General features: G+C 34.9%; 1 protein-coding gene across 5 annotated transcripts in view; it reads right to left on the bottom strand.

Moving 5' to 3' along the window:
• Vti1a (vesicle transport through interaction with t-SNAREs 1A) overlaps positions 1 to 26,212 on the bottom strand; it is a 417,285-nt gene that overhangs the window by 298,507 nt on the left and 92,566 nt on the right. For 3 of the 5 annotated variants that reach the window (XM_023715604.1, XM_023715607.1, XM_023715606.1), the window contains exons 4-6: positions 18,277 to 18,354; positions 12,043 to 12,063; positions 7,404 to 7,488 (exon numbers count right to left, since the gene is read on the bottom strand). In XM_023715604.1, the coding sequence (XP_023571372.1) occupies positions 7,404 to 7,488; positions 12,043 to 12,063; positions 18,277 to 18,354 (184 nt within the window). The remainder of the gene's footprint in view (positions 1 to 7,403; positions 7,489 to 12,042; positions 12,064 to 18,276; positions 18,355 to 26,212) is intronic. The other 2 variants (XM_023715605.1, XM_023715608.1) reach the window with 1 other exon arrangement.

Here is a 26,212-nt window from a genome sequence, read left to right as displayed (position 1 = left end):
TAATGGTGTTTGTAAATAGGATCACAAGTCCGCATCTTGTACAGCAATTAACCACTAAGAAGAATATATGCAGTGTATTATTTGTTGAAAAATAAAAAAAATAAAATAAATAAAAAAAATAAATAAATCATATGTCCTATCTTGCATAACTATATCTGTTAACTAAGCAACAGATTTAACAACAAAAAAGATAATATATCAATCATTGGTAATCAGCTATTTTTGTTTTGAAAATCTGTAACACATGTATTGTTGTATGTTACCCTGTTTCTGTGTTTGTGTTTTTCTTGCTCTTATTTTTACACTTCGAAATAAAAGAAAATTATAGTAAATAAATAAATAAAATTTACAGAGTAACAAAAAAATCTGTAATAAGCTATAATAAATGTACTATCAAAAAAGATAACTAGTTAACTCTAGGGCTAAAATATGTTTTGAAAAAATTAAGCAGAAAAATGAGTATCTTTGTACTACTAGATAAGATTGCTAGCAATTCTAGTTTCTGAGTAAAATCTATTCATGTTTTCTAAACTTTTAGCACTGTATATAAGCAATTATTGTTTCCAAAAAAGATCTTTATATTGAATGCCACCGATATTTAGATTCATAGATATACTATATTTATTATTTTATAGAAGCTGCAGTTGTTAACTATGTCTAGATACCTCCCCAAATTTTTGCACATGTTTAGATAAACATAAATATACTGTATGACATTCAATGAAATGATTTATCCAGGTCAAATAAAAAATCCACTAACTGCTAACACTATAAGGTAAGTACTTCATACAAATTTAATGTGTACACAACTGATCTTGCTATAATATAGATCCAACGCAACAGACCCAAGGTGGGACCGAATAGCCTGGATGTCTAACTTCCCAGGGGATGACAATACTGCTAAGTCTGGATCCCTACTTTGAGGAGCAGAGCAAGGATCTAATATATTTCCTCTTTAGGAAATTAACTAACACAACAATAAAATTAACTAACATGACAATGTATCTTTAAGATACTCAGGACTTTCCTGTAAACAATTAAGAGAGGGAAATACTATAGTTTTGTAAGACAATACACAAAATTATTCTATTTTATTATGCCTATCAGGAACTTTAGGAAACAGGTATCATTATCAATAGGATATTAAGACAAATCAGATTTTTAGTCTAGATTTATAATCACAAAATGTTCATTACTGTCAGTCAGAAGGACTGGCTGTGTCTATGGAAAGACCTTCCATGTACAAAGACTACTGAGTCCCCATTTGTTTGGGGATGTCCTTAAGGAAGAGTCCTTGGAAACACATGCCAGTTGCTAAAAGAATCAACAATAAATTTCAAATTCCTAGTTCCTGAATATCTTTTAAATGGCTTACAGTTTTTCTTCCATCTTCACCATCAGATTTCTGCATCCGTAGTTTCAATTGGCAAAGGAACAAACCTCGCAATACTATAAAAAACTTCCCAGTGTCTCTCTCCGGCAGCCTTTTGCCCACCGACTCTTCAGTTCCTCTCCCCCAACTCAGAATGGGTTACTTGCCAGCTGGAGTCCTCCAGTTATGTCACACACTACGCAGGAGATCCAGACTCCTGCCCAGCCCCACACAACCGGCACCCTGCCGACTCGGCCCTCACTGTGCACACAGCCCAGCTCCGGGCCCTCTCGCCATTCTGCTCCTCCTTCTGTGGCCTGTATATCACCAAACCCTCATTGCAGAGCCTGGTGCTTGCTCTCCCTCGCTCCTGGAATTGTCGGTCCCAGATTTTCTTACTGATGACATCTTTGGGCCATCAATACTCAGTTAACATACAGAGCTCTTTCAGTGGGCTTTACCTGACTAGACAAACTTTGTAATCTTCAGCAGTCATCCTTTAATACCTGCTTCACTTAAACAGTATCTGAAATGGTCTTCTTCATTTATTTATTAATTTTTAAAATGTCTTTCTCATCCTGCCCACCCCTTACCCCAACATATAAGCTGCCTGAGAACAGACATCTTACTCGCCTGTCTTGCTCAGCACTATACCCTCAGCACCTAGTCTGCCACAGTTTTTAAGTAAATTATGGGCAAAAGAAATTAGCAAACGTGGCAACAACAGGGTCAGAACATGATATATTCTAACTAAAACCAAAAATTCACTTTGGAAAAACATCTGTGCATGTGGAACCCATTCCTGCTTTAGTCAGTTGACTAAGAATATGAACCCAGATCATCTGGGTGGATGCACTATTTTCTATCTTTTAAATGTGTGCAAATGACCTAATCTCTGTACTTTTTTTTTTTTTTTCATCTGTAAAAGGAATGTGGTGAAGATTACATAAATAATGAATGTGAAGCACTGGAAACAATATGAGACCCATATCAAATGTTCAATAAACACTGTATTATTTTTCATATGTCTGGTCAGTAGCCCACACAGGCCCTGCGTGAAGGACAGAGCACTCCTGCATGGAAGGCTAGCACCTTGTGAAGCCATGGTCATATGGCCCTCAGTGACAACTGAGTCAAGGAGGGTCAGCACATAGACTGGGGTGCTCAAGCATGGCAGGAATAGGGTCAGTTCATGGTACAGACCATGATCCTAAGACATGAGAATACTGTATAGAGCAAACTCTCTCATATCTCCAGAAAGGCACTACACCAAGAATACACAGCCCACCTAAAATGCAAATGGGGACGCCATGGAGTTTTAAACTATCTGTTTAACCCTACTGAAAGGAGAGTATGAGCCTTGCATTTCTGCTCTTGTATAATTTGTCTTTCATTTTATTTTTGCTCTTACTAATCATAAAGCTTCAATTCATCTTGTGTCTGTTTTTTGTTGTTGGTGGTGTTGTTATACTTAGTTCAGAGAAAAGAATAATTTCAGAATAAAGAGCAGATGCTTCAGAGTTTTATGTCCCTGAACTCAACCTAAATGGATGTGTCCATAACTAAAAATTACAACTATTAATAACTGAAAAAGCCATGGTTTACAATGTAGTTATGGCCAAGTCCAAGAACCACACGACACACAACCAGTCCTGAAAATGGCACAGAAATGTCATCAAGAAGCCTCGGTCACAAAGATATGAATCTCTGAAGGGGATGGATCCCAAGTTCCTTAGGAACATGTGTTTGGCCAAGCAGCACAAGAAAGGCTTCAAGAAGATGCAAGCAAACAATGCCAAGGCTATGAGTACATGTACCGAAGCTATCAAGGTCCTCATCAAGCCCAAGGAGGTCAAGCCCAAGATCATTCCAAAGGGAGTAAACCGCAGGCTTGCTTGACTTGCCTATACTGTCCACCCTAGCTTGGGAAGTGTATCCATGCCCCCGTTGCCAAGGGTCGCAGGCCTCGCCGGCCAAAGGCCCAGCTCCAGCCAAGGCCCAGGCTCCAGCTTCTGACGCAGCCCAACTCCCAAAGGTGCCCAGGCCCCCATGAAGGCTCCACAGTAAAAGCCTCTTATCTGCTGATATAAAAACAGAAGGACTGGTGTGATCCCTGGGGTGCCATCTGTGGGGGGCTGGTGTCCTCCTATGCTCTTCGTACAAATAAACCTGAGGTAGGATATGTTAAAAAAAAAACAAAAAAAAAAACAAAACAAAACAAAACAAAAAAAACTGAAAAAAGTCATGTTTTTATTAAAAATTCTATGACAAGAACTTAAAAAGAGATGCCAATCTGAATCACACCAACGGTTTATGCCACTAACATGGCCTACGACAGTTGCTCCCAAGAAAGTTTTATTAATGAGTCTGATAATTAATGCCATCTTACACTGCAATGTCCTAGTATCAGCTTTTTAGTTCAAAGTTATAACTTATCCTATTTTTTATTAAGTGGAGCTGGAACAATTTTTATACATTTTCCCCACGAAAGCTCCGTAAAAGAAGCTTGACTGGTACTAAACTCAAGTGTATGGTAGGATGAAAATGGCATTACAAAATCATGCATTCATTCTGGACGTACGTTCTTCTGCTCAACTGTATTGAACACATAAAACTACCCATTTGACCAAACAACTTAAAAATGTAAAATTAAAAAAAGCAAGAATTTTTAGAAGATAAATTTCCTTCTTCGTTAGGAAGACATCACTAATTAATAAGCATTCTAATCTACTGTCTTATTCTCTATATTCCATTATATCTGCCACTTAAGATCATCAATTTCATGAACAGAAAAGACTACTAGCTTTTGTTAAAGTCTCTGCAATTGCTTTTAGAACTACTTTCGGGCCAGTGAGACAGCTCAGTGGACTAAGTGCTTGCTTAGGCAAGTCAGGGACCAGGGTTCGATCCCCAGCATCACACGCCACGCTAGCCCCATCCCCTGGGTATGCTGAGCACAACACTGGGCACAGTGGTGCACACCTGTAATCCCAGCCCTGGGGAGGCTGAAAGCAGGAGGATCACCATGAGTCCGAGCTGTGTAGTGAGACCCTGTACCAAATACATTGAGAGAGAGAGAGAGAGAGAGAGAGAGAGAGAGAGAGAGAGAGAGAGAGAATGAATTAACTACTTTCTTTTGCTAATGGTAATTTATAAAAATGATAAATTTTACTAAGCTTTCTCTATTTCAAAACAACCTTATGGAATGAATAGAATCTAGAGTCAAGTTTCCATTTGGTAGACATAAGAACAAATGCAAAGAGGTTACCTGATTTCTCAAAGCCGCACAATGACAGAGTAAGTTCTTAGATCTTTGTGGCCAAGTAAAATTTCAAAAAGCATTCCAAGGATCCCACAAAAGGGATGCCAATTTTGTTATTTTTTAAGTAAAGAAAAAAATATATATATATAACTTCAATCTACTATTGCTAACATATACAACTCACCTTTTATGATAGTAGAATAGGAAAGTCATAATAGAAAATGTGGCTCTTAAATTAATAAAATATGCTTTATAAAAATTTCACCACATTCTACTTGTTTTCTCATTTTACTGTGGGACTGGTGAAAATTCCTCAGGTCTAGAACTAGTTCTCAGACAATACAATACCTGGAAGCCATTTCCCTCTTTTATGCTATTTCAAAATTCATATTAGTTCTTCCATATCTTTTCCTACTTGCATTTCACCATTTTTAAGAAAAAGACCCCAATAAATTGTGGGTTTTTTTTGTTGTTGCTCTTATTGTTGTGGTTTTTTCCTGAGGCTGGAGATGTAGTTTAATGGTGAAGCCTACATGTGTGATTCCTGAGTTTCATCTCTAATACCACCAAAAAAGTATTTTTTTAAAAAGATGCTGTTTTTTTCTAGTACTATAACAAAATGATAAGAACCATAAATTTACATATCATCAAAACCCAAATCTTTTGACTGACTAAGCATTACTAGGGTCAAGACTAGCAGAAATTCGGGAAATACAGAGGCACCATGGTGCCCATCACATGCACTGCCTGCATCATTACTTTAGTAAGAATAGTGGGAAATACACTTGACTATGTCTTCTCTTTCCTCACTCCACTTTCAAACTTACACAAGAGAATGAATTAGAACAATGATTCCTGTCTAGGCAGGAGCTATGCCACATCTGTCTTTACCTCCAAAAGGTCTATTTTTATGCCTCCTCCCGGACTGGTTTACTGGAAGTTCCCAACCCTTCAATGACAAATAAATAGCTAATTTTATAAAGCTTTACAGTTAATTTGCCATTGTACTGTGTATACCACTGTATTTACACAACAAAAGGAACAGCTATCAAATCCTATTCAATAATCATCGTCAACACATGGTCTTCTGTTATATGTGGTCTTCTCTGATGACTTCCTTCAGCTTTGGGAAAGAACTACATGAAAGTCAGAGAGAAAAGAACACCTGACTATGTTCCCAATCAAACAAATCAAGCTCTATGACCCGTGTCACAGCAACACCACCCCAACTCACACCCCCACACTAGTACCATGTGGATGTTTTGTCAAAAAGGTCTCTTTGTGGAGTGAAATGTTCAATACAGACAGTGCCACATCCCCCAAGGACTGTCAGGCTAGTGTGTTTTCTGCTATTATTTTAGTGCATAAAAATTTCACAGCATCATAATTACTTCCTATGACATATTGTACATCATCAAATGATCACACATCATGCACATGAACAGGTGGATTTTGTGCCGCATAAAAGCCTTCAAAATACACCAATATGCCTTGAGAATATCCTGAGATGGGCAATACTATCTCCATTTTATTGAAGAAGAAACAGACTCAGGGAGGTATGTTATTTGTCTAGAGTCACACAAAGAAGAGCTAGAACATAAATGTGGTCCTCTGACCTCGTACTTAGGCTCTTTGCTTTTTTCACATTCTTTCCAAGAAGAGCACCTTCTAAAGGGGAGCCCCTGAACCAAAAGAACACACACATGTTGGCTTTTATTCCAGTCAGGACAGAAAGTCAATCTACCAGTAACTTCAAGAAAAAAAGACAGTCCCTACTATTAAAAATCTGTGAGGTGTGTAGTTTTCTCACCACTAATATAAGGTCAATTTGTTGGTATTCTTCCTGTGCAGTTCCCTAAGCTTCATCACATAAATCTGCCTATCTAGGACAGTCATGAACCCTGGGCAAGAGAAGCACTGGCCTTTCATTTCATTATGCCAGTCTTCCAAAATGCACAAAATGATTATTTCTATATTTAATACTTTATTGTACAAAACAAAAATGTAGCTAAATAATAATACGTAAGTATTAAAGTATTAATGGATACTGACAATATAAAAATACTCATTGCATGAAATATTTAAAAATAAAAAAGCTTGTCTATTTTAAACAGACTAGTATTAGGAAAATTAGCTGTGTATTTTCTGAAAATAATTACTTGCCAAATCAAGCTGAAAGTTTGAACTGTATAATTAATTATTGCTAATAAGATTATCCTGAACATTACCTTTACTGCTTCCTATGAAGTTTTTCATATCTGATTACATATTCTGTTTGCAATTTAAAAAAAATACGAGATTATTGGAAACCATTTCCAAAACCAGAAAAAGTATGCAAAATAAATGGTATGATTATTTCTCTGTCCCCAGTTCACATCAGGTAGATTGATTAAAATGCTAATTTTTCCATATGTGACTAAAGCGTAAGGGAGCAGACAACTGGAGACGGCACGGTGTGCTAGCAATCATCGCGGGTGGGTAAACTGACAACATGTAACTGCATATTAAGACAAATGTAGAATTTAGACAAAGTATTCCATCTCTTTTCAGATGTATACTTTTAAACCTCAGGAACTGTTTTCAGTAGATGTCATGCCTTTTAACTTGAAAAAAGATAAGCGCAAATAAGCTCCCAATTGTCTCCCCAATATGTAAACCACATCTCGGGCTGCTGTCTCTGCTACTCCTTTGAAGTTTCCCTGAAATGTCATGTGTTGTGAAGACTGCTGTGCATAAGCAAGACAATTTGCTCACTCTCAGAATTCTTACCGGTTTCCACTGCTATTTGGTATCCAGCCTCTAGTCTCCGAGATGACCTTTCCAGCCTCTCTGTGTTATCGAGCAGATGTGCCCTCTGAAAAAGAAAAAGGGGAAAAAAAAAAATCACACGGCCATCTACAATGTTCTTTTTTTGCCTTTTTAAAAAAATAATGCCTTTGTATGCCCCCAATATTTGAGGGGAGGGGTCCCAATCCATTATAGTTAATTTTTTGAAAATCTTTCAGTACAGAAACCATGACAATGAACAGATTTCCGATCAATCATGTATAGCCCATTCACTTTTTTGTTTTAAAAAGACTCATGTTCTAAATGGCCACAATGAATCTTATTCTAAAACACTGAGAAATGTATGAAGACCAGAGCCAACTAGATTTGTTTCAGCAGAGCTGAGAACTGCAGAGATCTATGATCTTATTTGTGTTTATTTTTAATAAAATACCATCATTTTTCAAAAAACCATTTGCTCCTTTGATCCCTGAAGACAGTAATTTTTAAACACGAACTTTATTTTTAAGAGAATGTTCCTCAATTTTGGATGTGCAGCAGATGCCACAGAGAACAACATATGCTACTGAACCAGAATACTAAACAGCTTTTCTAGTTTAATACAACTAGGAGCAAACATCAAGAAACAAGAGGCACATGCTTCTCCACTTACACAGACATACAAAACTGGGAGTTTATTCCTAAATATATGGCACTAGATTGAAGGTGAACTTTTGAAACAGAGCTTTCAAATGTCAACTAAAATTAAACTAACCTTATTCACTTCTTTTTAATTCTAACTAATCAGGAAATTAGGGAATCTCCCAAATTCTCAGTTTTTAAACTTGTTTGTCTATGTCAAGACTGTCTTATTTTTTAATTTAACCATATAGTAGATCTACTCAGGTTGCCAAAATAATTTATAAGTTAACCATGGCTATGAATGAATAAGAATACATATGTGCTGCAGGTACATGAATGTGAATATGTGACTATATATGCCTGGATATTTGTGTGTGTGTGTTCATGAGTACATGCATTTGTATAAATTAATGCTTGTACCCCTCAAATCAGTTTTGGTGTCTGGACAAAAAGAAAAAAGATGCAACTACAACTCCTACAACTTTGTGTTGTTGACAGATGTCACTTAAAATCGAAGAAATGCCTTCTAATAATAATAAAAAAGGAGGTGCCACACACACTATCTGAGAGGCTGTCGAGCGAAATGATCTACCTTGCTCTAATGAGCCCCCACGGATCTTGGAGATGCAAGCTGTATTGACATGCACACTTAAGCTAATACACCTAGACCAGTGCCTCCAAGCTCTAGCAGCCAGGGATGCTGACAGAATATCTCGCTTCCATCTTCAAAGAAAGGAAGTGATTAGTATGTTATCATTACCATTCAAAACGTGATTTCCTTATTCCCTCCCGGCATAGGTGACACATCTGAGATGCGGCCAGACGTTAGAGGCAGCTAAAGCCACATCAAAGCTTTCCTTGAAAATTTTTTTGGGGGAAGGGTTGGGGGGAGTGAGAATCATTAAAACAATGCATGTAGAACAGAGAGATAGGACCTGATGTGAAGGTCAGGAAGCTGCAATAGCAGTCTATAATAATTAATGGAGTTGTCCAACATACAGTGGAGACATTAAGAGAAATATTACCCCTTCCTTCTAGGAAAAAATTAAATATATAAAATGGAGGAAGGAAGGAAAGCTTCTTATATCATGAAAAAGCACAATCACTGACTGCTGCAATTGAGAAAAAGAAGAGGGTTCTATGTGTTTGGCACTGATGATGATTTTTAAAAAAAATAAAATCAAAACTACTAAACCTTGTTAAAAATAACTTTCTTACTCCTAATTCTCCCTACAAGCAAGATATAGGAATAAGGGCTGCTCTTTTCTTCTTTAAATATTTTTTACCTTAACAAAGGACTTAGCTTCAAACTGGCAAATTCTTAAAGATATATCAATTAGATCTAGAAAAGCAGGAGTAAATTCTCCTGTAATGTAGATGAACAAAAGATTTTTTTGGTTTATTTTCATACTGGATGAAATCCCAAATTAAAAGAAAACATTTAGCTGTTATGATAACAATATATATATATATATATATCAATACTAGAAATGGACATTCTACTTATATGCTAACATACAATAAAGGAAATAAACTACTTAAATGTAAAATGATTTGAGGGATTCTATGGTAATACTGGGAGCAAATTTTCTAAAAGAAGTTTTTAAAACTGTGTATTTCTAAACAATGCAAATAACCTTCTTCAGGTGGGTTAGATTTTGTCACAGTAAATCTGCACATGAGAGGATTATCAGTTTACTAGCAGCTTTCCAGCAGGATTTCACTTTGTATTTTGGAACCTCTTAGCTTAAGTCAAACTAAAATCAAGTTCTTGGAACAGCTGTGCTATTTACATTGTTCCCTTAGTTGTGCATTGCCCTGGTTGCTCCGAATGAAAGGCAATCCGTGACAGTAGCAACTGATGCTTTCAACATGCCCCCACATTCCATCCCAAACTCATTCTCTCACCCTCTTCTCAGTCCTTTTCAAAGCAGGTGAGTGAAGCTGTGCAGAAGCTTCAGACAGAGCTCAACTTGTATGAGGAGCTGAGCAGAGTGGAGGGCGGAAGATGCAGGATTCAAACAGCTCAGCACCGCCAACACTGATCAGCTCCCCCATACTACAACTCTGCCTCCAAGCATGCCTCGTTTCCAGAATGGAGCCCGAAAAGAGCATCACAAGGAGGAGACGGGGCACGCTCTGCTTCCAGACACAACAAAACATATTTTGAAACAGATGGGTGCCTGTCTTCCTAGAAAAGATTTCGAAGTAAGAAATCTTGAGCATCATTGACTGTATGATTCCTATTAGAATCCTGACAGAGAGACAGACCCTTCTTAGCATACTGTACACCAATTCAGTGTCATCTCTGTGATGTAGTCTATAACTGCCAATGCTTCACCTACATCAACAAATAGACAAGGGAGTATTTCACAGGATATTACTGTATTAGTTGAATGATCTATTTCTTTTCATTATAATTCTATTACAAGATACAATTTCCAAAACAGGAACTCCAGAACCATAACTGCTAACTCTTGATATAGGGACAACAAAAGAATTAAGCCACCAGTAGTAATATAGTTTAAAAGAAATGCAGACATGAGATTTTTTTCAGCTTTTAGAATTAAGATTTCTAATTTCACACCATTCAGCTTAACAAAGATAAGTCTTTTGACAAAAATATAGTCAACTTTACTAGTCATTGCTTAAATCCAAAGGTATTAAAGATTTCAAGACTATTGTTAATTCTATTAACATTTAAAAATTCACATTCTTCACCTAAACATGAGCATATGTAAATATATACAAACTTATTCTACCTTTAAGGAAAATAATGATGTATCATTCACCAGAATAATAATCTTACACATTAAAACTGAAATTATATTTAGTATACAAATCTAACATAAAAAGTAAACGCCACAAAAAAGAAAAAGATTTTAGACAACTTATTTGTGTATATTTTCTCCTTCCATGTATATGCAATTATTACTTGAAAAACAGAATAGCACCAATACATTTTCAGGTGGAAGAAGTATGGAAAATCTTAATCTACAAGCTCCTAAATTAATATCTGCATCACCCAGAGAATGATAACATACCAATTTAAAAAACTTCTAGGAAAATCACAATCAACATAGTCACTCTAAACTTGAAAATAATTCAAAGTACTATTGGGTATTGGAAGAAATTAGATAATTAGGTAATTTTAATATCACATCTTTTTTATTTCCTAATGGAAAAATAATAATCTTGTGACAAAAAAATATAACTACTCTGTCTCCGAAATGGAATATGGAATCATACTTGATATGTTTGGCCTAATTGGGAAAAAAATCCAATAATTGAGCATCCTTCATTGATAGGAAGGTAAAATCACTTAACATTGATGCAAAAATTTACTGGTCCTCAAAGCAAAAGCAGGCCTACCTTATGAAACTACCTAGTAAACTTAATAAAATGAGAACTCACTTGGGTGCCTACTTCCTTCAGAAAGGATGGTGTTTAACAATGACGAGAGCTTTGGTTGTTCTTATGTGTCTAAGTATACACAGTAGCAGAGCATTTATAACATATGTGTATTTCCTCCACAGGCAATAAATTCATGGTGTCTTATGTTGAACTTAAAAACTTTGAAGGACAGAAAGAAGTTTATTTAAGAACAAGTTTTGGTAAAGGAAATCAGAATATAAGAAAAAAATTCAACATTATTCGCTCCCTTAAGAAACTAACAAAAATAAAGCAAAATTGAAGTTATAGTCTAAGGTAAAGCCACACTCAGTATAATTTTAAGATATCCTGTATCATTCTTTCTTTTGTCTTTAAAGTATTAACTTTCCCCCAATGCCAAGAAAGAACAATGCTCCTTGTAATAAGTGAGGTTAAGAAATAGTTGTTCTTTAGAAGATGGTCAGCAGAGTTTAGAGCAATAAAGTCCATACTTTTTTCTTTGTTAGACTTTTCTGGAGAAATAAAATATCTACTTCAGATTTAGAAACTCAATTTTATGAGGAAAAGTAGAATTAAAGGGATAAAAAGGAAGCTAGGAAGTACTCACCTCTTCACGTAATTTTATCAACTGCAACATGAATGCACAAAAAAAAAGATAAAAAGGAAAGAAATGGCAGGAAAGAAAGATCAGTTGTGTGACAGGATACAGAATTAACATTGACAATTTATCTGTTTACATGTTTAGCATTTAAAAATCACAGACAAACACATTAAAAGAACCTAAACCTAGACTACATGCAGAGTTTTTGAACGAATAAAGATCACTTTCTCACACTGTCACATTAAACAAAGAGAATAGTGTGAAATTCTCTTTTAAAGTACATCTAAGACACCATCATGAAATAAAGGGGAGCGACTTCATAGAAGTCTATATTATAAAGAAAGAAAACAAGGTTACTGTTCCTCTCTTCTAAGAATGTACCACCGAAGAGGTTTAGTATGTACAAGTTTTCAGGATGTTTCTCTATCTGGAAACTTGACAACTGATTTCAGATTTTACCAGAAAATGAAAATGATTAATAGTTAATGTGCTGGTTGCAATAAGTACTTAAAGCAATGACTATTATATGGGTATATGATTGCTTTAGGATGTAACACTGTTTAACTTGAGAATGAAGAATGCTAGTATAGATAATATCTATTCAGGACGTAGTATCAGGAAATACTTCACTATTCCGAGAAATGCTGTATAAACTGGAGTTAATTTCTAGACTTTTGTTTAGCTTGTTTTTATTTTGTGACTACTGCAATCAGATGACATATTTTCATTTTAATGTTACGTTTCTTCACTTGTCAATTGCCTTTACCTTGTAAACCCAGCCATCTCAAAGCAATGAACTCTTCTAGTTAATCTGTACTGCAATCTATTTTCACTAAAGTAGTACCAATAACCACTCTGTACTTATTGCACATATTTGTATCTCCCGTGATATTTTAATTTTCCTTTATAAAACATTTTTCTCTTTGCCTTAAATATAACACAAATCAAGTTGCTTAACTCTTTAGAAGGAAATGACAGTCATATATTTGCTTCACCTTTTGTATTCGACAATATTCTAAACCACAATTTTGTAGTTGAGATGACTACCAGATTTCTGCAACAAACAGAAATTGAAACCTATGTTCTACAGACTCTAAGCCACATTCTAGATCTGAAATTTGCATCCTCAGCAATTCAGCTCTACAACTGATAATTTTTAAACATCCCAATAGCTGTAACATCTGTTTTAACACTTGACCTATGGAGGCTAGTAAATTAAACTATTGCTTTGGGAGAAATGTGTTATGAATTGCTCACTATACATCTTTCTAAGAGCATCATGTTTACTTCCATAATGTGGAATTCTCAATACTTAATGCTGTTTTTTGCTTCAAATTCAAGGCAGGCAGTATGCATTCCAGCTTATTCTGTAATTTCAATTATTACATGAAAAGTATTTCAGCACAAAAGAGTGAGATTTCAAAATTGTTATGAACCCTTTATGAAAAGAATATAGGTTATTATGTGACACCTTACTATGCATGTAACAAAAATGAAACTTTTAAAGTTTCAAAACAGAGCTAGAAATTGTCATTATTTTTAAACACATTCATTCCCTCCAAAACCATAGAGATTGGATGAGTCAAATGTCTTTGTTTCACACGGCAAGTCTCAAATCTTACTCTAGAAGAAGTAAAATTTTAAACTAAAATACCTGACCTATCACATATCGGAATCTTTCTCTTTGCTACTGGAACATCATGGGAGAAAAAGGCAAACATTAATTCTCAGAAGACGACGATCTGGGAATTGATCGCACAGCTCTTTTCTTCTGGGGGCACCATTCTTCAGTCGACTATGATACTTAAAGGGGCAAAGTTTAAAACTACTCCTCAGCAATAGAGACCATTTGGGGCATGCCACCCTGCCATAATCAATGAGTGTTTAAAAATGCTACCCATTTGTTTTTTCAATAGGTGCCAAACAAAAACGTTCTATCTTGTTTGTGCTGCATGGCTGCATTCAAGCTCCACACTGGATTTGTAGCTAAGCTAGGTAATGGGAGGGTTTTTAATCTTCATCTTTTTTTTTTTTTTTTCCTTTTTCAGTTAGGCCAAGAATTATTCATTCGAGTAAACAAAAGATAGTACATTTTTGAAAATTAGCAATGCTTACACTAGACTGTAAGTAGTGATTTCTATTTTATCGAGTTGTTAGCTCCATCATAGGCGACATGAAAGTGTGCTATGCTATAATGTTGAGTTAAGATAATCAACATCTTTTCTGAAACAAAGATTTTTTTCCCCTCAATGTAGAATTTGATACAAGAGGTAATCTGTTCCTTTGTGGGCTGAAAAAATCTGGTTTACGCTGGTTTGAACCAGTGGAATCTCTTGTGGTTAAGCCTTCTGCTGTGACTGAAATCAAAACCACACTGCAGAGAGAGTGAGGGTCTGCGCGCCCGTGCGCGCGCTGCATCATGTGACCCCCCACAACTACCGATTTTTTTTTTTTTTTTTTTGAGCTGATAACGGGACTGCCGTCTCTGTCCGCATACAGATAACGAATAAATGCTGAACTCTATTAAACGCCCTTTACACATTATCGTGGGTCGAACACACAATTTTCTGAACTTATGATGACAGTCTATTTATTTTGCTATAAACCCTCAGCACGTAACGAACAGATTTGTGCCTGGTAATGATCTGCTCTGCCAGGGCTGTATGAAATGATACCGACCTTCTTTAGATCTTGGGGAATTAAATTGACCGACTTCACCCCCTGGTCTGTAGCTGAAGTTTGACACACTTTATGCACAGCAAGCCCAAATCAGAACTTAAGAAAATCTCGTATTTAAAAATTAAGCAATCATTATCTGCTAAAAATTACCTTACCACAAAAATTTCCACACATCTGGAAGTATCCTACTATTTGTATATTTTTTGAAGCTTCTGTATTGGATTTACGCACTCATGGATCAGTATAATTTTGCATATGGTAACTGTGAAGGTACTAGGGCTCAAAACAAGGGCTTGGCACATTTTAGTTGTCCTATTATCCTAATCCACTAAGAAAAGTTTTATGATTTTATTCTACAAGTTGGATTTTTCTTCTTCTGAAAATGGTTTTCATGGAAAGAAAACAAGTTAAGAATGTAAGGTTTTTATTCCCTAAACAGCATCATAACTGAATAACTCAACTCTCTCAAAGATTTAAAAGGTTGCTATATTGAGTGGTAAATAAACTTTAAAAGAATAGATTACTTTTGCTTAAGACAATAGTCCTTATAAAGCTGATAACAGAACAGCATTCAGAGGTGCAAAGTAGACAATTTTGTCCCTTTCTTGTAAGTCATGAATGAGCTGTATTGGACTGAATGAAGTTCATTTCTAAACTTCCACAAAGCAATTAATTTGCAATAAAATGAAATGTGTATGAGGCAGTTCAGAGCATTTGAAAAATCTCTAACTTTCTGAGATGTTAGCCGCCCTAGTCATTACAGACATATTTACATATCTACGAGTGAATTAGGTACATGTTTATATACCTAAGAGTAAATTAATTTAAAATTATAAACATATGTATTAACACATTTTAAATGCCTAAAAAACTGCATCATAAATTACCAGGATGAGAAGTTGCATTTACTACATTCATATTTGTCTGAATCCTCACAAAGAAACCACTACAGGCCGGGTGTATACAATGCACTAAAACCAATTTGGCAGCACTTTGTTTTACCTGCTTGTAATCATTGCTATTGATGCTTTTTTAAAATTTTTGATCTACACATAATTCAATTCACAAATACATTCTAATTTCAATTAAATGAATGTTGTTAATTTTGTCTCATTTTAGGCTTTACTTGTACAAGTCTGTCATAAATATTATATGAAGTAGTTTTGAAAATCAATTTACTAACAACTTGAAAATAAATTTATTTTCTAGAGCCAACTACTTTATACAAATTATAGGTAATCCTATCTGAAAACACCCTATTGTCTTAGATTTTGAGCTACAAAAATTAATATGAAGAATCAAATTAATTTTTTTTTCTTAAAAAAAAAAGATCTTCCATTTGGGTACATTGTCTGAATCAATGCTGATGCAGAACAAGAAGTTATTTTCAAGTGACCACATTGGTTAAGGAGACATTTCAGTTTGAGAAATTTTAATTCCTATATTATGGCAATTATATGACAGAGAGCCTCAAAAGAAAGCTTCATGACTTCATCATCATAGGAAATTTTACTATACTTTGTAACAAAATATCCATAAAGTAACATATTTTTTTGAACTTTCAAAAATCATTCAAATTTGTGACTGAAAAGTTCATGTAAGTAATAATCTAACAGTTACATATTCTCAAGACTATAATTTATCATACTCTATTTATTGAAGTGACAGCTCCTTACAACTAAACTTCAAGTTATCCAAGCCCTTTCAGAATTTGTAAGTTTGATTTATACAAGTCCAGGGGAATTCTCTGCATAATCACTTTAAAGTGACAGAAATACAATTTGAAAAACTCAGAAAATATGAACTCAAAATCTATTTTTGAGAAATCATTTCATTTAGGCATAAAAATCATCTTTATATGTATGTAAGGCAAATATTTTAGGCACATAAAATGTCCATTAAGAGAAGAGAACATGTTTTTTAAAAAAGGATTCCTGTCATAGAACTACAACATTCATTACAATAAAGAAGGCTAAGTTAGACAGGAACACCCCCTTCTTTTCTATTTCTTCTGCATTAGGCAGTAGTTTCAAATGAGAAAAAGATCTATAGCTTTTTAAAGAACTGACATGGGAGCTACACGTTTCACTTTTTTGCAAAATCGATTATGCTATTTTACAGTACATAGGAAAGAAAATTATGATTCATTCACTCATGAGGTCTGAGCAATCCAAACCTAACTCACTTTTATAAAAGGAGAAAATATTTGCTCTCTCATCTTCACATTATTTAATCTAGTATGAGTAAAACCCCTTCATCACACCATCCTTTTATGTTTGATGCACTATTTTTCTCTTTAGCTATTCTCAAATTTCAGTCAGAAAAGCTGAAATCCCAAGTCAAAACTGAACGTGTTTACATGTCTGAACTCAAGCTGGTAACATCCAAATAGTGGAGGACGTGAGAACTTCATCAAAACAACAATCAACTCGGTGACACTTCTCCCCTTTTTGAGGGATGGGTGCAGACCCTAATCATACAAGCAATATCTCTGTTTATAAAACATTATAGAAGGTAATAATACAATGTCAGCAATTATCTATTTGAAGTGGTAAATATAATTATGCAGATTCTACAATATGTATCAAATGCTATGTTTCACTATGTTATGAAATGTTGTTTTACCTAGGGAGTGATTTTTGTTCAGTGTTATTTCAGCAGAGTAGAGACCCTCACAGTACTTGCCAAAGTAACATTAATGAACTCATTCAGGTCTTCCTTGTGAAGGTCCCTGTCACCAATCAGTCTCTAGGGGTGTTTGATACATTTTAAAAATCATCTCTACACTGAAGTGCTTGAAGCATTTCTTTAAAGTCATATTTATTATCTATACGAATTTATGAAGTCTGCAGTATTAATTCAAAAAAAAATTAGGACATTAATTAGACTCATGGCACTGCTTTGCGATCCATTAAGAACTGACAGCCAAGTTGTAAGACCCTTTTAAGAAATAACTTAACCTATTTTTGCCTATGCATATCTTAAACTGCAAAAAAGACTTATTCTATTATTATTATTATTACTATTATTTGACAGAAACAGGTCTCTATCTGGCTACCCAAGTTTCACACTGGTGCCTATAATTTGCATTTTGGTGAATGTATTTTTAAGAAGCTACACAATAGGAGACTGAGCTGCGCTGTTGAATTTTGAAAGCTTACTTTCATTTGTTTTGCTGCAAGTGTTGATTTAATTATACTGCATTATTATCAAAGCTGTATTATGTACTTTTTTATTCCTTTTACATGTGTTTGAGGTGAAGACCTTGGCTTTGTCTGCAAACAGTGTGTTTCAAGTTATTCCTTAAGTACTAAATAATAAAGAAAAGAGAAGAAAAGATTTTTTTAAAAGATAGCAGACAGTGATCACAAGGTAAAGGGTTAAATGTAAGATCTCCAAGAAACATTTTGAAGTTGATTAAGACTCCAGCTTTGCATTAAACAGTATCGCTTCCACATGAGTTGCTGCTAATACTGTTAAGGAGCAGCTTGAGAGCCCAGTGTGCCTGTGACCTCCTTCACCCTCCAGCCACCCACCGGGCCTTCCTGATTAGCATTCTACCTGGTTCTCGGAGGAATTCCCATCATCCCCTAGGAGCTCATTCCGTACTTCGTCACTGTAGGCGATCCGTGACCTTTTCTATAAAACAAAACAAAAAGGGAAAGAGTGAGATGAACGTTACAAAGTAAAGGCTTCCAAGCATTACTGGTATCAAGGCTTATCATCTCAAACCTCGAGAGCCCCCTAATGGAAACCTATTGGCAAAAATTTACAAACCAAAGTTGTGTAAAGTTCCCTGAACTTGAGAAGTTTAGTGTAAATCAGAAGTTTTCAAAAATGACAATAATGAAAAATATTGTATCCTGTAAATATTTTATTCACATTCATAAAGGGATCTGAACTTGTATATTACTCGACACATCATCATTCGAATAAGAACACTAAACTCAAAGAAATACAGTGAAATAGCTGTTCATCTATGGAGCAGAGATTAAAATTAACACAGAAGTATAGAGGGTCTTTAACACTATAGCAGGAAATCAGCTATACAACTTAGGATTTTTAAAATATCTAATTCTAGGATAATACTTACATCTATATCTCTAACTCTACTCTAGAATGCCTCAACTAACATATATCTATATTTCTTTCACTATTCTGATGTTACTAACCAGAAAAATAGGGAATTTAAAAGCCCATCTCCCATGCAAATGATAAATTAAAATATAGCCTATGGAAAAGCATAGAAGTGATTTTGTGTCTGTGTGCTTATGTGTGTGTGTGTGTGTGTGTGAGAGAGAGAGAGAGAGAGAGAGAGAGAGAGAGAGAGACAGAGAGAGAGAGAGTGTGTGTGTGTGTGTGTGTGTGTGTGTGTGTGTGTGTGTGATGAAGCAAATTAAGCTTCCTAATCCCAGAAATAAATGAAAGTGGGCTCTGAGTCAACCTTTCCCAATCCCAGTAAATAAAGACAAGTGGACTATGAGTGAATATTTCATGTATGGTAATTTTGTCTTACAAGAAATCTATCCTTACCTATAAAGTCAGAGGGAAATGTCTGTAAAGCAAACAATTGGCAAATTATCTAAATATGTACACACTTGAGAACACTAAGAGTCTATGACAATTAGTCATAAAACTAGAGTGTGGTCCTCAGTTCCTTCTTCATCTTTAATACTTCAGACCCAAATTCAGATTTACAAGTGAATACTTTTGTTGCCTTTTCTGCATCTGAACTAATTAAGTAAAAATGATCAATTAAAAGTGATGGGGAAGCGGATGAGCAGAAGGGGCAGAAAGAGAGAGGGAGCAATAGGAAACAGATTAAGATATGTCAAGTGCATGTACCAACTTCCCAAAATACCACCCTCATCAAGGTTTTTTTTTTTTGTTTGTTTGTTTGTTTGTTTTTTGTTTTTGTTTTTTTTTTAAAGGCAGGTAGGAAAGAATAATTCCTTTTCTCAACTAGGGTCTATGTTTGGAACATAAAGGTACTACTTGTTTAACTGTGATCTGAAAAAGTATCACAGTTTAAAAGGACTACTTTTAATGCATGAGCAGAAGTTAACAGTGAGATTTTCATTAACTTTGGTGAGTAGTGAGTGAGCTGCACTGCCTGACCACATGGAAATCATAACATCCTAAGCATAAAACCGTATCATACTGGAATTCAAGAGGAACTTAGACGTAGAGCAACCAGTAAGCTTTAAACCACTTAACAGAGATAGTGTTTCTCAACTGGGTTTCTTATCAAGCCAAAACTCAGAAAATCACCTCAATTCTCCCAAGGATAGCACAAAAGAGAATTTAGTTCATTATATATAATGAAGGCTTCGGCTTATGGCTCTAGCACAACCAGTTTAAGAAGACTTAAGGCAGCATCAATAAAAACACACACATACAGATAACCCCTTTTTCATAAATGGAAAAAGTCAGTTTCATGAAATTCTATAGATAGTTCTGATTAAACTGAGACTAGAACTGTAGGGTCCTGACTCACAGTTGAGTGCTCGTTCTACCTTATAAAAATTCCTCCCTGTTCTATTATTTGCTAGACCATGGAGGGGAAAGGCACAAGAATTACTGAATGTCTCAGTATAAAGGAAATAGTGGAAACCCTTTCGGAGCTGAATCTGCATCCCATACCCTACTTGCCTACTACAAATACGTATTTTGTATCTCAGCAACTGCAGTAAGGCTGTAGATAGATAAATGCAATAGTAGCAGTGTTGCAGGGAAAAGAAGGAATTGGAGAAGTTAGGCAATCAGCTTGAGATTGGGAAAAACAACTATATCAGATCTCCCCAACATATTCCTTTGTGAAGATACCAGATGTTTTTAGTACCACACACAGCACGTCCTAAATCTACTTCTCTTATTATTTACTGAAGCTATTGTTAATTAACTACTTCTATTGACTGATCAAGAATTGTACTAAAAATGCTAAATTACAGGAATCTATTTCATATTCTTAATACAACATTTAGATCAAGCCAAAGCTTTCTTTCGCCCATTTGGATATCCCCACTATAGGAGTTTCAGACTAGCTAAGCAAAAAGTATCTTATAGCAGCCTGTTTAAAGGAAGTGAGAACCTTTAAACAGGCTGTGGTATCAGAGCTGCCTTCTTAATTATTCATTTCATCACTATGGGGGACTAAAACATTCCACAGTGTGCAATAACATCATATAGAGATTGTTTTTGTTTTCATCTTTTTTCACCAAAATAGCAACAAATTGGCAGAGATTTTTCAATTGTAGTATATTCTTATTTCAATGTAGTACTTCAAAATAAAAAAAATTATAAATGTGTAACCTGAATATCTAATCTTTTTTTGGATAGAATGCTCTGCTTTTTGAAAACGAGCAATTAAGTTCTATATATGCTCAGCAATGGAGAACTAAGGGTTCATCTACAGTGAAGGGTGGTCCCTAGAAATGTCATTCTTTACCACTGGCATGGCAGAAAACTGGTCATCTGGGTAGCTCTTCCAGATGTAATTAAGCAATTACTTATATTACTACATAATACTTTAATTTTGAGGTTTCAAAGTTAATAAAACTGAAACCACTATTTTAGCTTGATAAATCTAACTAAAATATTTTTATTCTATTATCAACAGCATAAAATCTGTACTTTAGCCAAATGCAAGGATGAGAATTTGAGCTGGAAATGTCACACATTCAGATACAGTTTGAAGGAACCCAATTCATAATGCATTTTATAAATAGTTAATGACTTCTATACATAAGCTAACCAGGCAAATCAAGAAATTGTCAACATTTTTAGTCTTAGTTGTCAGTTACCACTGTCTGCTGGTGCTTTATATGGGGCTCCTGGAGAAGACAGAAGCTCCATGCAGTTTGTAATCTACTGCAATTTCTGGTCTATACCATAAGGGTGGAAAAGTGTCAACTGACAGTATTTGCCACACACACAAATTCGCACACAGGCACGCACAAAGGTTGTTAAATACAAAAGCATGCTTCAGTTTTAGTTGTGTATTTATGTAAAGTATGTTTCTTCTAACTTCTATGTACTTCAGTGGGCTAGACTTAGATGCTCCAACCACTACAGAATACACCTGAACAAAAATTATGACACCAGAAATTGATTATTAACCCTAACAAGTTTGATAGGCAAAATTTCCATGGCTATTTTAAACTAGTGACAAATACGAATATAAAAGCAAGAATTATAAACTCAAAGAAATATTCAGTTTTTCCACCATAAGGGTGGAAAAGTGTCAACTGACAGTATTTGCCACATACACAAATTCACACACAGGCATGCACAAAGGTTGTTAAATACAAAAGCGTGCTTCAGTTTTAATTGTGCATTTATGTAAAGTATATTATATATATATATATATAAATCATATATATATATATATATATATATATAAAAGATTTTTGCACACTGATTGGCTGATTTTCTTAAAGTCGAGTTCAACAGATACACTTATTTGGTTCTGTCTAGGAACTGGGCTTGAAGTAATCTACTTGACCTTGAGCCATAACATTTTCCAATTGAGCTAAAAAGGTCTGTGGACAGGTACCACTAAATTAGAAACAAAATGGATTATTTTAAACTAATTAAAAACTGAGATCTATGATACTGTGCCTTGTATGATACTATATATAGAACTGGCTATACATAGCCAAAGTAAAGATTCTACAACACACCATACGCAAAAACATAACAATGAAGTTGGTTTATTACTAAACCGTATATAAGAATTTAATTTCCATGGTGTGCACATGGCAAAGCAATTGCTTAAATTGCCTCACCTGGGAATTTAATACAATGTTATCATCAGACCAGCCACATTGTAAATAGATTTATAATGCTTTCCATGTGCTGTACTCTGTTGCATATGAATTAAGTAATGATCTGGTATTACAATAAAATCAGCTAGTTCCCACACCTGGCAGACAGGATATTTCACTAAATTAATACCCATATAGCCACATCACAAGGCATGGGAGAGGAAACCAACTCAAAAGCATTCGACTTGAGTTGACATGGGAAGCAAACACTCTCTGGCTATGTCCATTGTCACTACATTGCTCAAGACAATCTGTTTCTAACATCTGTATCACAGAATTAGGACTTTCTCGTTCCCATTCAGTCTTGGCCTAATTTCCTTCATTCAGTATTTTAATTACTAATCAGCAATCCACAACATTCACAAACACTAAAAAAGCCCTTTATTCTAATCTATGTGCAGCAGACAGCCAAATAATTGATATAAACTGCTGTATGGTTTTGGTAAGTAATGAAAGAACAGCTTGTCCTACTTTCTAATCAAATTGGTCTATAGAAGAAATGGTTAATAGATTTCTCCATAATTCTAAAACGAATTACACAGTCTGGTCGGACTTTTCCATTGCTTGTACCATGTTTTCAGTCTCCATATATTTTAATAATGCCCAAGGTTACCAGGTGATACATGTCTTAACTGCCATGCTTTCATAGCCAAAGAATTTAACTGCTCCTGTTACAATTAACACTTTGGGATAGCTACAGAATACCATGAAATTATATTTATTAGCTAGCCATATAATTGTTGGAATTTTTTTCTTACCTAATTTATCTGGTTCTAATTAAATAATATGATAGTACTATAATGTCCAGATGGCATTTTCAAAAAACTGTATCTATCTTTGGCACAACATATCCCATTTTTACCTTCATTTCTATTTTCCTCTGGTCTATCAGCATACAGCCATACGTCCCACACCAGGACCCAATAAGAGGCACCAATGCAGATCAAGAAATGCAAAATTATATTTAAAAAAATTAGAAATTATGAATTATTAAAGTGCTGTCTATACCATTCAAAATATATCATACTGCATGACTGCAGTAAAGGCAAGTAAATTCCTAGGTAAGTGATCACTTATAGGGTGTCAAGATGAAAAACAGGTACCAAATGAAAAGGACAGAGATAACAATTTCATATGTAATCTTCATCAAATTAAGTATTGAATATCTGTTTCTGTATCTCTAAACTACTGGAAATATGTATGTATTTCCTAGGGCTATTTTAAGGCTTTAAATATTATACTAAAGGGAAACTTACCTAACACATTGGCTATGATAACTTCAGAAAGCATGCTCATTTGAATAGTAGTTGATAAGTGTTGGAAAGCTCTCAATAAAACTAACAGACAAATATGCCTAAGAGTAAAAATTAGTGCATGCTTCTTAGAAATGATTTGCCATTTATACACCAAAAGTAGATTTTAAAAAACCATGTTACTTAACCCAGTAGTTCTGTAAGATTGTTCTGTTTGATTCTTTATTCTATGCTACTGCAATTTTTGGATGGTTTCCAATAGTAAAAACTTCACTGTGGTTCTTTAATATTATCAGAGAAAGTAAGTGCCAATCTGTTTCTTCTAAGTAATTATTCCACTAAAACATGACTCAAGGGACTGTTTCAAGTTAAAGGTCAAGCTCATTCACTTGGGAAGTGTACATGCTACATGACATCAATACTGTAGCATTAATAAAGGGAAATATATTTTGTATCTATTATAAACTCATAACCAGTAGACTATATGCAAGCCAGTGGAGACAAAATACTAACATGCCCAACTACTAGAAAGAAAAACAAGTTGGAAAATCAGGTTATCATAAGAACACAAAACAATGTACTGCTCCTTAGTATATAATACTAGGGGAAAAAAATCAAATTAAATTTTGTCTTTTTATCATTACTACTCTTTCATTATTTTTACATGTATTTCCTTTTCGTACAAATTTTTATTTCTAGTACAAAATATGCTTAGAATTTTTATTTCTGGTATGTTTATAGATTTTTTAAAAATTAAGTTGATTGATATAATTTAAATATACATAAAGATCATATTCACCACAGGGAATTGTGCCTGCATATGATATATTTTGATTCCTCTTTTTTCTCAGTCACTGCCCCTCCCTTGCCCCTCTCTTCTCCTCCCTATTTACAAAGACTTGTTTTCATTTTATCTTTGTTTTAATCTTTTTCCCTTTCTTCCTTCCCCCCTGCGCTCCCTAATTCCTCTTTCCTTTTGAACAATTTTTTTCCTATTTCACAGTATCTATTGTACATTTTGATTCGTATTTCCTCTCTCTTGTATTTTCAAGTACATTTCTCTAACACCACAAAAACAAAACAAAAAAGGTTCGTCTATATATTTATATTTTGGCTGTAAATAATGAGATAAAGTACGTCACATTTCTGATTTTTTAACATTAGCTGTAATATCACATGTGAATATTTATTTGCACACAATCAGGCTAAATGTATGTGTATACACATACACACTCACACAAACCCAGATGCAATTCGTATAGGAGAAATGGGCCTGTGTTGCTCAAGGCCAGAATAGACTCACTTAAATAAGCACCTTGGACCACACTGCTGCTGTATCATTTAATGATTTGGAAAACAGAGAGCCCAGAAGTCATTTCCTCTTCTCGTATTTCTAAATTGTATCATGAAGTGTAAGTTTAACATTAGTGTTTCAAAATGCAAAATAGCTAGTATCATGGTCCTGCTTGCTAGCATATGCTTATAGTTTATGACCTTTGACACTGCTATTGAACAGTGTGGCTGTCTTAAATCATGCTAGCTTGTCAATCAACAATTAAGATGCTTCATTCAGAAAATCAGCACATTAATAGAATGTCCAGATGTTGTTAACATCTGGAATAGTGTAAGTATGCAATGGAAGAAATCTAGTTTCTTAAAGTTTTTCTGAATATAAAATAATCTCCTTAAAATGATCAAAATGTTTACTATTTTTAATGATATATAGACAACACTATACATGCCCCTTAGAAATAGAACTCTGATACACAAATGCCACACGGCAGATACTTTGTTTGCATATAATTAATTTATATAAATTCAGTTTCCCTGTGTAATCTGCCTAGCAATGGGAAGGCAATTATTCACTGAAAATCTGTCAATACCCATAACTTTGAGTGGTGTGAACATCCAAGAACAAGCTGAGGACTTGAGGACTCTGTAAAAGGAACAGTGAGGTCACATGACACATAGACTAGGCTACATCTTTAGAGACAAGGGGGTTTTGAGGTAGATGAGGGATGCACTCCAGGCCACAGGACTACAAAAGACCATGAAGAACATCATACATCATCAGAGTCCCTCTTCCCATGCTGGTGTCTTTTCCATTGACTATACCACTGGGACAGTTGGGGTCCTCCTTCTTGCATTTCCCAAAGCCAAAGGTGGATGCCCCATTCACCTAGCACTACAAAGCTGATTATAATAGTTGTAAATTTTGTTTCTGGTTATCCTCTTCTAATAACAACAATGTTAATGAAACTTAGATGGGCATGGTCGTGCACAACTGTAATCCCAGCACTTGGGAGGCTGAGGCAAGAGGATCACTGCAAGTTCAAGACCAGCTATAAAGTGAGCCCAAGGCCAGCCTGCATAACAAGACCCTGTCTCAACACACACACACACACACACACACACACA

The sequence above is a fragment of the Octodon degus genome, unplaced genomic scaffold (assembly GCF_000260255.1).
Source record: "Octodon degus isolate 3935 unplaced genomic scaffold, OctDeg1.0 scaffold00042, whole genome shotgun sequence".
In the NCBI taxonomy this organism is placed as follows: domain Eukaryota; kingdom Metazoa; phylum Chordata; class Mammalia; order Rodentia; family Octodontidae; genus Octodon; species Octodon degus.
Note: the sequence above shows the minus strand (reverse complement) of the source record. Positions and strands in the feature narration are given on the sequence as shown.